Source organism: Oncorhynchus masou, chromosome 8 (genome assembly GCF_036934945.1).
Source record: "Oncorhynchus masou masou isolate Uvic2021 chromosome 8, UVic_Omas_1.1, whole genome shotgun sequence".
In the NCBI taxonomy this organism is placed as follows: Eukaryota; Metazoa; Chordata; class Actinopteri; order Salmoniformes; family Salmonidae; genus Oncorhynchus; species Oncorhynchus masou.
This window is the reverse complement of record NC_088219.1, coordinates 12,946,279-12,958,297: the sequence shown is the minus strand read 5'-3', so window position 1 is coordinate 12,958,297 and position 12,019 is coordinate 12,946,279. Positions and strand designations below refer to the sequence as shown.

The 12,019-nt window shown below is 41.7% G+C and overlaps 1 protein-coding gene across 3 annotated transcripts in view; it reads right to left on the bottom strand.

Annotated features, from left to right (window-relative positions):
- Positions 1-50: 50 nt before the first annotated feature.
- The window catches only part of LOC135544116 (mitogen-activated protein kinase kinase kinase kinase 2-like), a 30,041-nt gene continuing 18,072 nt past the window's right edge, over positions 51-12,019 (bottom strand). For 2 of the 3 annotated variants that reach the window (XM_064971506.1, XM_064971507.1), the window contains exons 21-32: positions 10,065-10,149; positions 9,892-9,971; positions 9,739-9,799; positions 9,536-9,656; positions 8,868-8,926; positions 8,646-8,749; positions 2,083-2,257; positions 1,879-1,947; positions 1,629-1,715; positions 1,327-1,397; positions 1,168-1,223; positions 51-1,052 (exon numbers count right to left, since the gene is read on the bottom strand). In XM_064971506.1, coding sequence (XP_064827578.1) covers positions 965-1,052; positions 1,168-1,223; positions 1,327-1,397; positions 1,629-1,715; positions 1,879-1,947; positions 2,083-2,257; positions 8,646-8,749; positions 8,868-8,926; positions 9,536-9,656; positions 9,739-9,799; positions 9,892-9,971; positions 10,065-10,149 — 1,056 coding nt within the window. In that variant the 3' untranslated portion in view covers positions 51-964. Of the gene's footprint in view, positions 1,053-1,167; positions 1,224-1,326; positions 1,398-1,628; positions 1,716-1,878; positions 1,948-2,082; positions 2,258-8,645; positions 8,750-8,867; positions 8,927-9,535; positions 9,657-9,738; positions 9,800-9,891; positions 9,972-10,064; positions 10,150-12,019 lie in introns of those variants that run through there. The other variant, XR_010456302.1, reaches the window with a different exon arrangement.

The following is a 12,019-nucleotide window of genomic DNA, read 5'->3' as shown; positions in this document are numbered from 1 at the left end:
CATATGGACATAAAATAAGAAACATATGGATATGAATGATTTGTTTCTGCTTGACAGGGAACCAAATATCCATCTGGTCAGTTTTTATTTTGAGTATAGCAGCCAGCTTCACAGCACAACAAATCTAATAGGCCTCTATAAATCACATCTTGTTGACATTTGATACTGTTAATTAGAACAATTGCTGTCACTTATGTTTTCCATATTTATTCTCTATCAGCCACAGGAGGTTGGTGGAACCTTAATCTGGGAAAACGGGCTTGTGGTAATGACTGGAGCAGAATCAGTAGAATGGTATCAAATACATCAAACACATGGTTTCCAGGTGTTTAATGCCCTTCATTTGCTCCATTCCGGCCACTATTATGAGCCATTCTTCACTCAGCAGCCTCCTATGCATCAACCCATGGTGAATAAGTGTTTTTCACTGCATAGAACTTATTCTCAGGTAGCCTACACACAGAGCTGCTACTACATGATACCATTGCTTTCCACCTCACACCATGGACACTGTGTCATCTACTTTTCTTCCCTTCAGTACTGACACCACAGCCCTATGGGAAGTATTGTCCAGACTGGTACTGGGTTACTGCAGACTTAGACAGTCTTGAGATACAGTTGGGGGGGGGGGGGGGGGGGGACTCTCCCAGTCACAACCAGTCAGATGAATGCACACAAGTGTGGTTTTAAATCCTTGCCAAGATCTTTATGTAGCCTAGACCAATGGTAATGTTAAGAACCACTGATATTCACAGGTCCATTTGGCACATGGATGTGAAGAAAGCCTGAGGATACCCACTCCAATCACAGCTCAGACAGTTCCTGCAGTGTCTCTTCTGCAAACAACTCGCCATTGTAAGCAGCTTTGCTCCTTCCTTATTGACTTGGCGCTTGTCTTTTTAGGAGTAGCAGGAGACTGCTGTGTACTTCCTCGAGACAGAAGGTCCTCCATTCTCTGATTTCTTCAGTAGCTACTCTCATGACCTGTCAGGATGTACAAGTTGCTTAAGGCTGATGGATTGTCCGTGGGAGTACTCTGCAAGATAATGTCCCTGAGGAATGAAAGCATATGTTAATGTGCAACACATTTTTTATTTTGCTTCAATGATTTGACAGAAATGTTTTGTTATCAAATTGCTATCAAACTCCTATAATTAAGAGACATGCCTTGAGGTTCCCAAGACTCTGAATATTCGACTTTCATCCGTGATCTCTTGTGTAACCTATGAAAAACATCACAGATGTCACAACAGCATTTTATTGTCAATAGGAGAGTCTGACAACACCGAAAAGCTGGCATGGCATGAAAAACTTGTTCTGCCTTACCTCATCACTATGTAGGCTTCTACCTTTCAGCCCATGTTTCCAGAAAGCCAGAACACTGTCCTGCAAACATACTGCAAAGAACAATTTATTCACCTCCTATCCAGTTGAGGCTGTCGAGGGGAGGACGGCTCATAGTAATGGCTGGAAAGGAGTCAATGGAATGGTCTCAACCACATTTGATACCTTTCCATTGACTCCATTCCAGCCATTATGACCCCCCCCCCCCCCCTCAGCAGCCTCCTCTGCTCCAATCCAGACACCAAGATAAATGATTAGAAATCAGAACGCATCTATTCCCTTACCAAGAGTCTCAATGGAAAAGTCAAAGGTCAACGTTGAGGTCATCCCTTTGCTTGGGCTGCCATCCAGGTTCACAATGTTCACAGAATCTGCAAAGGTACAATGGAAAAATGGTCACATTTCAATCAATGCTTTTTTTTTCTTTCATTCAAGAGTCTTTATCGCTCTGAATAGAACACTAGCACATCCAATGTTCCTGACCAAATGATACTGAAAGAAGACTATTGAAAAAAAGAAGAAGAATGAACTCACTCTCCAGACCGATCAGGACTGTGTCTCTGTCCAGCTGGGTTACCTGCATCACCTTCATAGATCGACTATCTGTGAAAACATCACAAACAATAGCATCACAGCTTGTACACTCCGCTGGTGTTTGTCTAGATTAAAACTACATTAAAATATCCAATTAGTGATGGAGGGTGATTATCATAATGACATCGATTCCATCTACAGTACCTGACTGGGCTCTTGGTGTGTCATTCAGGTGGATTATGTCAAAGTGGACCCGCTCACAGGTCTTGACAGGGGTCTGTAGCCTACTCACACCTACACACACCTGTGGCAGCTCATCAGTCTCCAGGACAAGCAGCTCAAAGATGGGGAGGGTTTCTGGGAGACTCACAGCTATGTACTGAGAGGGGAAGGAGAGAGCGGGAGGACATCGTCAGAATGCTTTTCTATATACAGTAACAGTCAAGAGTTTGGACACCCCTACTCATTCAAGGGTTTTTCTTTATTTTTTACTTTTTTCTACATTATAGAATAATAGTGAAGACATCAAAACTTTTAAAAAACACAAATGGAATCATGTAGTAACCAAAAAAAAGTGTTAGCCACCCTTTGCCTTGATGAAAGGTTTACACATGGTCATGACGTGGCCCTTTTTGGGTGTAGATCGTGGCTCCCCCCTCCCTCCCTCCCTCCCTCTCCTAAACCAGGTTTAGTACATCAGGTCATAAATATCGGGTAGAAACTGCCATGCAGTAGAGAGGGAGAGAGCACGGAGAGAACAAAGGACTTCACTTGGCTAAACTCCTAAATCCCCAAAATGGGAGAATTAAAACAATATTTCTACTTTTGAGAATGGTCTGTGGATGCTTAAGGGACAGTTATGATGAGTGTGTTTCATTTGGTGATCTCATGAAGGACAGGAAACACACATAACGGTATCTCCTAAAGTGTACATGTCCCAGCTGTCATGTTTAGATCTAAATATTGTGAAACGTATGTGATTAAACATGAAACTATGTAATGTGATATTAACCTTGAAAATGAGAGAATTTTCTTCCATGTAAAGTTGAACTTGTCAATGGCCACGCCCCCTTTAGGCCAGCCATTACTTCTGGCATCATGGAACCGCCCTTTTCTACTGAAATGTATATAACCACCTGTGGCGAAATGTACATTTCATGCCAAAGAGACCCACGGTAAGCTGGACGTCTTGAATGGTTAAGACCAAAACATGCCGGGTGACGCTGCTGTGTGAAGTGGTTTAAACTACAACTCTACCAAAGGACAAGACTATATCACGTGGAGTATTGGCTACACGGCTGGAAATGGTTAAACTATGAGACTATCAATCCCCACAGACTAAGAGCAAATCTTAGATGAATATTTACTAGTCTGCAGCTAGAAATTACGGAAACCTAGAACAAGATTACTGACAACCGCTGAAGTATCTACTCTATGAGAACATTTCCGAATGATACTCTGAAGTATCCATCCTAACCACCTACAAACACAAAAGACTGACTTCAATGAAAGTTAACCAGAGACTCTACAGGATGCCCGAGGATTCCAACAGAGAAGACAACAACGACATATGGGCGCAAATATATATACATTTGAAGTCGGAAGTTTACATACACCTTAGCCAAATACATTTCAACTCAGTTTCACAATTCCTGACATTTAATCCAAGTAAAAATTCAATTTTAGGTCAGTTAGGATCACTACTTTATTTTAAGAAAGTGAAATGTCAGAATAATAGCAGAGAATGATTTCAGCTTTCATCACATTCCCAGTGGGTCAGAAGTTTACATACACTCAATTAGTATTTGGTAGCATTGCCTTTAAATTGTTTAACTTGGGTCAAACGTCTCAGGTAGCCTTCCACAAGCTTCCCACAATAAGTTGGGTGAATTTTGGCCCATTCCTCCTGACAGAGTTGGTGTAACTGAGACAGGTATGTAAGCCTCCTTGCTCACACATGCTTTTTCAGTTCTGCCCAAACATTTTCTATAGGATTGAGGTCGGAACTTTGTGATGGCCACTCCAATACCTTGACTTTGTTGTCCTTAAGCCATTTTGACAAATTTGGAAGTATGCTTGGAGTCATTGTCCATTTGGAAGACCCATTTGCAACCAAGCTGATGTCTTGTGATGTTGCGTCAATATATCCACATATTTTCCTCCCTCTTGATGCCATCTATTTTGTGAAGTGCACCAGTCCCTCCTGCAGCAACGCACCCCCACAACATGATGCTAACAACCCCGTGCTTCATGGTTGAGATGGTGTTCATCGGCTTGCAAGCCTTCCCCTTTTTCCTCCAAACATAATGAGGGTTGTTACGGCCAAACGGTTCTATTTTTGTTTTATCAGACCAGAAGTCGTTTCTCCAAAAAGTACGATCTTTGTCCCCATGTGCAGTTGCAAACCGTAGTCTCGCTTTTTTATGGCACTTTTTGAGCAGTGGCTTCTTCCTTGCAAAAGCGGCCTTTCAGGTTATGTTGATATAGGACTCATTTTACTGTGGATATAGATACTTGTGTACCTGTTTCCTCCAGCATCTTCACAAGGTTATTTGCTGTTGTTCTGGGATTGATTTGCACTTTTTGCACCAAAGTTCGTTCATCTCTAGGAGACAGAACGCGTCTCCATCCTGAGCGGTGTGACAGCTGCTTGGTCCCATGGTGTTTATACTTGCGTACTATTGTTTGTACAGATGAATGTGGTACCTTCAGGCATTTGGAAATTGCTCCCAAGGATGAACCAGATTTGTGGAGGTCTACAATTTGTTTTCTGAGGTCTTGGCTGATTGTTTTTAATTTTCCCATGATGTCAAGCAAGGAGGCACTGAGTTTGAAGGTATGCCTTGAAATACATCCACAGGTACACCTCCAATTGACTCAAATTATGTAAATTAGCCTATCAGAAGCTTCTAAAGCCATGATATCATTTTCTGGAATTTTCCAAGCTGTTTAAAAGGCACAGTCAACTTAGTGTATGTAAACTTCTGACCCACTGGAATTGTGATACAGTGAATTATAAGTGGAATAATCTGTCTGTAAATAATTGTTAGAAAAATGAAGTGTCATGCACAAAGTAGATGTCCTAACCGACTTGCCAAAACTATAGTTTGTCAACAAGAAATTTGTGGAGTGGTTGAAAAACGAGTTTTAATGACGCCAACCTAAGTGTATGTAAACTTCCGACTTCAACTGTACATTGCAATTATTCTCAAATGAGCGGCCGTTCATGTACAAAGGATTAGCATTTCAATTAATATAATTATAGTCTGGGTGTAGTGAATTATAATTAGTCTGTATTATAGTGAATCCATTTGTCTTTTCTGCTCTCTCAGTACAACCCTTTTCTTTTTGTCTACTGTCATATCAGCTTAGCCCACTAGGGACTTTTTCATTGTATCATGTAGCAACCCAATGTATGAACTAATTGTGTGTGTTTTCATGTATTTCTGTGATTTGATTAGTTAGTTAGTAAATAAATAATTAAGCGGATTTGTATATCGCCGATTCATAATTTAAGCTTGGGTTCGTGCAGAAAACCAAGAAGTTTACGACGTTTGGAATGAGACTAACGGAAGGTAAAGACTAACAATCATTAAAAGAAGACTGTACTCGATTAGATATGAAAATATATGAAGAGTCGATTCGGGAAATAGAGACTACAAACATTTTCCAGTGGTGCCCCGACTTCCTAGTTAATTCAAGTTTACATGATTAGTTTCATCACATAATAATAATAATAATAATAATAATAATAATTACAAAGAGAATTAATTTGATAAAATAACAGTCTTTACATTTAATGATAGTAAAGACACGACAACACTCTTGGCGTTCCCTCAACCAGCTTCACCTGGATTGCTTTTCCAACAGGCTTCAAGGAGTTCCCACATATGCTGAGCACTTGTTGGCTGCTTTTCCTTCACTCTGCGGTCCAACTCATCCCAAACCATTTCAATTGGGTTGAGGTTGGGTTATTGTGGAGGCCATGTCATCTGATGCAGCACTCCATCACTCTCCTTCTTGGTCAAATAGCTGTTACAAAACCAGGAGGTGTGTTGGGTTATTGTTGAAAAACAAATGAAACTCCCACTAAGCGCAAACCAGATGGGATGGCGTATTGCTGCAGAATGCTGTGGTAGCCAAAGGACAGATTCCCACTGGTCTAATATACATTGCTCGTGTTTCTTAGCACAAGCAAGTCTGTTCTTTTTATTGGTTTCCTGTAGTAGTGGTTTCTTTGCAGCAATTCAACCGTGCTCCTACACCTGCATTGCTTGCTGTTTGGGGTTTTAGGCTGGGTTTCTGTACAGCACTTTGAGATATCAGCTGATGTACGAAGGGCTAAATAAATAAATTTGATTCGATTTGATGAAGGCCTGATTCACATATTCTCCTCTGAACAGTTGCCGTTGAGATGCGTTTCTGTTACTTGAACTCTGTGAAGCATTTATTTGGGCTGCAATTTCTGAGGCTGGTAACTCTAATGAACTTATCCTCTGCAGCAGATGTAACTCTGGGTCTTCCTTTCCTGTGGTGGTCCTCATGAGAGCCAGTTTCATCATAGTGCTTGATGGTTTTTGCGAATGCACTTGAAGAAACTTTTAAAGTTCTTGAAATGTTCCTGATTGACTGACCTTCATGTCTTAAAGTAATGATGGACTGTCGTTTCTCTTTGCTTATTTGAGCTGTTCTGGCCATAATATGGACTTGGTCTTTTACCAAATAGGGCTATCTTCTGTATACCACTGCCATCCTTGCCATAACAAAACTGATTTGCATTAAGGAAAGAAATTCCACAAATTAACTTTTAAAAAGGCACACCTGTTAATTGAAATGCATTCCAGGTGACTACCTCATGAAGCTGGTTGAGAGAATGCCAACAGTGTGCAAAGCTGTCGTCAAGGCAAAGGGTGGCTACTTCGAAGAATTTCAAATATAAAAAATGTTTTGATTTGTTTAACACTTTTTTGGTTACTACATGATTCCATGTGTTGTAGAAATATAGAAAATAGTAAAATAAAGAAAAACCGTGGAATGTGTAGGTGTGTCAACTTTTGACTGATATATATATATATATATATAGTGCCTTGCGAAAGTATTCGGCCCCCTTGAATTTTGCAACCTTTTTCCACATTTCAGGCTTCAAACATAAAGATATAAAACTGTATTTTTTTGCGAAGAATCAACAACAAGTGGGACACAATCATGAAGTGGAACGACATTTATTGGATATTTCAAACTTTTTTAACAAATCAAAAACTGAAAAATTGGCCGTGCAAAATTATTCAGCCCCTTTACTTTCAGTGCAGCAGACTCTCTCCAGAAGTTCAGTGAGGATCTCTGAATGATCCAATGTTGACCTAAATGACTAATGATGATAAATACAATCCACCTGTGTGTAATCAAGTCTCCGTATAAATGCACCTGCACTGTGATAGTCTCAGAGGTCCGTTAAAAGCGCAGAGAGCATCATGAAGAACAAGGAACACACCAGGCAGGTCCAAGATACTGTTGTGAAGACGTTTAAAGCCGGATTTGGATACAAAAAGATTTCCCAAGCTTTAAACATCCCAAGGAGCACTGTGCAAGCGATAATATTGAAATGGAAGGAGTATCAGACCACTGCAAATCTACCAAGACCTGGCCGTCCTTCTAAACTTTCAGCTCATACAAGGAGAAGACTGATCAGAGATGCAGCCAAGAGGCCCGTGATCACTCTGGATGAACTGCAGAGATCTACAGCTGAGGTGGGAGACTGTCCATAGGACAACAATCAGTCGTATATTGCACAAATCTGGCCTTTATGGAAGAGTGGCAAGAAGAAAGCCATTTCTTAAAGATATCCATAAAAAGTGTCATTTAAAGTTTGCCACAAGCCACCTGGGAGACACACCAAACATGTGGAAGGTGCGCTGGTCAGATGAAACCAAAATTGAACTTTTTGGCAACAATGCAAAACGTTATGTTTGGCGTAAAAGCAACACAGCTCATCACCCTGAACACACCATACCCACTGTCAAACATGGTGGTGGCAGCATCATGGTTTGGGCCTGCTTTTCTTCAGCAGGGACAGGGAAGATGGTTAAAATTGATTGGAAGATGGATGGAGCCAAATAAAGGACCATTCTGGAAGAAAACCTGATGGAGTCTGCAAAAGACCTGAGACTGGGACGGAGATTTGTCTTCCAACAAGACAATGATCCAAAACATAAAGCAAAATCTACAATGGATTGGTTCAAAAATAAACATATCCAGGTGTTAGAATGGCCAAGTCAAAGTCCAGACCTGAATCCAATCGAGAATCTGTGAAAAGAACTGAAAACTGCTGTTCGCAAATGCTCTCCATCCAACCTCACTGAGCTCGAGCTGTTTTGCAAGGAGGAATGGGAAAACATTTCAGTCTCTCGATGTGCAAAACTGATAGAGACATACCCCAAGCGACTTACAGCTGTAATCGCAGCAAAAGGTGGCGCTACAAAGTATTAACTTAAGGGGGCTGAACAATTTTGCAATAATTTTTCAGTTTTTGATTTGTTAAAAAAGTTTGAAATATCCAATAAATGTCGTTCCACTTCATGATTGTGTCCCACTTGTTGTTGATTCTTCACAAAAAAATACAGTTTTATATCTTTATGTTTGAAGCCTGAAATGTGGCAAAAGGTCGCAAAGTTCAAGGGGGCCGAATACTTTCGCAAGGCACTGTATATATATATATTTAAAAAAAAATCTATGCTAGAATTGTATATATGTGCATTGAGATCACACACCTTGAGTTGCATGAACTTCTGAAGAGGCTCATACCATAGAAGTAGGACAAGGCCAGTTGGTACAACAGCACACAAAAATGTGCTGTCAGTGTACGGGTTATGCACTGAGAAGCATTGATAAGGCAGAAGGGAGACAGAAAGAAAGGGAGAGAGAGATGTCGTCTTAGTCATAGATACTGTGCAGTACACCTCCATTTTAGACTAAAATAACATGTTTCTTACCAACACTGCAGCGTCGACAGCCTTTGGTGTCTGATATCTTCCCAGACATAGAAAACTTTCTAAAACAGAGAACACATTAACATGACATTATTTTTGGTACAATTTCCAGGATGTTTTCCCTTCCTCTCATGTTAATATCAGTGCTCTGGTATTTTCCAATGATATATAGAAACCTTGGATTGCTGATGCTATGTATTGGCCATTGAGAGGATTTGAAGCCCCCTGTTGGCTATATTGGCACTTCCCAGTAGGAGCAGTCCTCCATAGGAATGAATGAAATTCTACTGTAAATGTTTCAAGGTCCAAATTCCATGCATTTAGTATGTTATTGTTGTAGTGGGGGCAGTTACATTAATTTAAAAAAAACTACACGAAGGAAAATGTTTGTATATATTTTTCATTTTCTATTTGTATGTTTAGCTCACATAATATAATTTAAAAGTATGCATTAAAGTGTCTGTAATGGAATAAATGTGGCAAACACAAATGTAGACATTGATAAATGGATTTCTATAGTGTCCAAAATATTTTTGTGAATATTGGGGAATGCCAAGACGGAGTCAGTTGCTTCAACACAGCGCCCCCTATTAGTTATCTAGTGTATATATATATAAACCATTGGTATTTTCACTACAGCCTCCTTCTGACCAGTGGTGGGGTGTCCCTACCTTGAGTTGATCCTCTCAGTGAGGCGGTGGGCGTTGATGTACAGGTGGCCCTGCCTCTTCTGCAGATGTCTACGGTCAAACAGGGTCGTCAGCCTCTGGGAGCACAGCTGGGATGATTTCCCTACGGAGCACAAAGACAGTCAACACACACATCGTGATAGAACAGAAGTATTAGGGTGTGGTGGAGACACCGAGGGGCCTACCTGAGATAGACATTAGCACGTTGTTCATGACATACAGCCAGCTGCACCTCTGGGGTAATAACTGAAAAAATATATACATAATAATACATTACAACAAAAAATGACAGGTAGAGCAACACTGCTTTTTGTGTTAAACCAATTGATGGTCGCTACCTTCTCCATGGTGTCCTCATGGAGCTCGTTGAGGTTCAGGGTGTAGATGCCCTCCTCCGTCCCCAGGATGAGGTGTTGATCTGAGGGAGGAAAGTCAGACATTATCCCTGAGATCTGACTGGTTTGACAGAAGCTCCATTTACCTACTGTTTGTCTTTATAACCTGTGCGTACCTTTAGTCTTTGGCAGGACCCATGTGACAGCACAGTGAATCTTCAATGGACAGCCATTAAACACCTTGGAAAAACAGGCCCCCATCTGGAAAAGATTGTGTGGGTCAATATACACTGTACATCATTTCAGTCCCGCTATGACCTCAGCAGAGTTATCAAACAAGAAAAAGGCAATATAGTAATAAGGTGGAATCATACTACACACGCCGAATGTGGTAGGGGATACAGTCTATTACGGAATACAAAGGAAGACCCAACCGTGATCTGCCCAACAATGACACTCTACCAGACGAACTCAATGCATTTAATGCACGCTTTGACAACAACATTGTGCTGAGTGTGAGGGCCGTCACCGACCCAGAGGATTGGGTGATCTCGCTCTCCAATGCCGATATGAGAAAGGTCTTTAATCAGGTCAACACCCGCAGGTCCATAGGTTATTCCAGGGGGTGTTCTCAGAGCATGCGCAGAACAGCTGGCAGGCATATTCATATTCATTTTCAACCTCTCCTTGTCCCAGTCTGTAATCACCACATGTTTCAAGATGACCACCATCATTCCTGTCCTCAAGAACTCTAAGACTTCCTGCCACAATGACCACCGCCCTGTGGCACTCACTTCTGGGGTCATGAAGTGCTTTGAGAGGCTGGTTATGGCACACATTAACTCCACCATCCCAGACACCCTAGATCCACTCAATTTGCATACTGCCCCAACAGATCCATAGGCGATGCAATCTCAATTGATCTCCACATTGCCCTCACCCACCTAAACAAGAGGAAAACCTATGTGAGAATGCTGTTCATTGACTACAGCTCAACGTTATAAAACCCCACTGTCACCTCCAAGCTCGTCACCAAGCTTAGGACTTTGGGTCTGAACAACCTCCCTCTGCAACTGGATCATCGACTTCCTGATGGGCCGACCATAGGTGGTGACGGTAGGCAACATCACCTCCGCCACGTTGACCCTCAACACAGGGGCCCCACAGGAGTGTGTGCTTAGTCCCCTCCTTTACTGCCTGTTCACCCACGACTGCGTGGCCACGCACGACTCTAACACCATCATCAAGTTTGCTGACGACATGACGGTAGTAGGCCTGAACACCAGAGACAATAAATCAGCCTACAGGGAGGTAGTCAGTGACCTGTCAGTGTGGTGCCAGAACAACAACCTCTCCCTCAAAATCAGGAAGACCAAGGAGCTGATCGTGGGTTGGCGAGCAGGCCCCCATCCACATCGATGGAGCTGCAGTGGAGCAGGTCGAGAGCTTCTAGTTCCTCGGCGTTCAAATCCCTAAAGATTTAAAATGGTCCAAACACGCACAGAGTCATGAAGAACACGCAACAGCGTACCATTGAGAGCATCTTGACTGGCTGCATCACCACGTGGTATGGCAATAGGACTGCCCTCGATTACATGGCGCTACAGTGGGTGGTGCAAACAGCACAGTGCATCCCCGGGGCCGAACAACCTACCATCCAGGGGTGTGGTAGGAATGCCTGGAAAATTGTTAAAGATTCCAACCACCTAAGCCATAGACTATTCTCTCTGCTTCCGCATGGCAGGCGGTACCAGTGCATCAAATCTGACACCAACAGGCTCTTGAACAACTTCTATCCCCAAGCAATAAGACTGATAAATAGCTACACAGACTGTCTCTATGCACACTAACAGGGCCCTACACACTCACACACTGTCACTCACTCACACATAATAAGCACAGACATTTATACTGACTCTAAACACCCACCCAGACGCAAGCTGCTGCTACTCTGTTTATCTTATATCCTGTTACCTAGTCCCCATATATATATATATATATATATATATATATATATACTGCTCAAAAAAATAAAGGGAACACTAAAATAACACATCCTAGATCTGAATGAATGAAATATTCTTATTAAATACTTTTTTCTTTACATAGTTGAATGAGCTGACAACAAAAT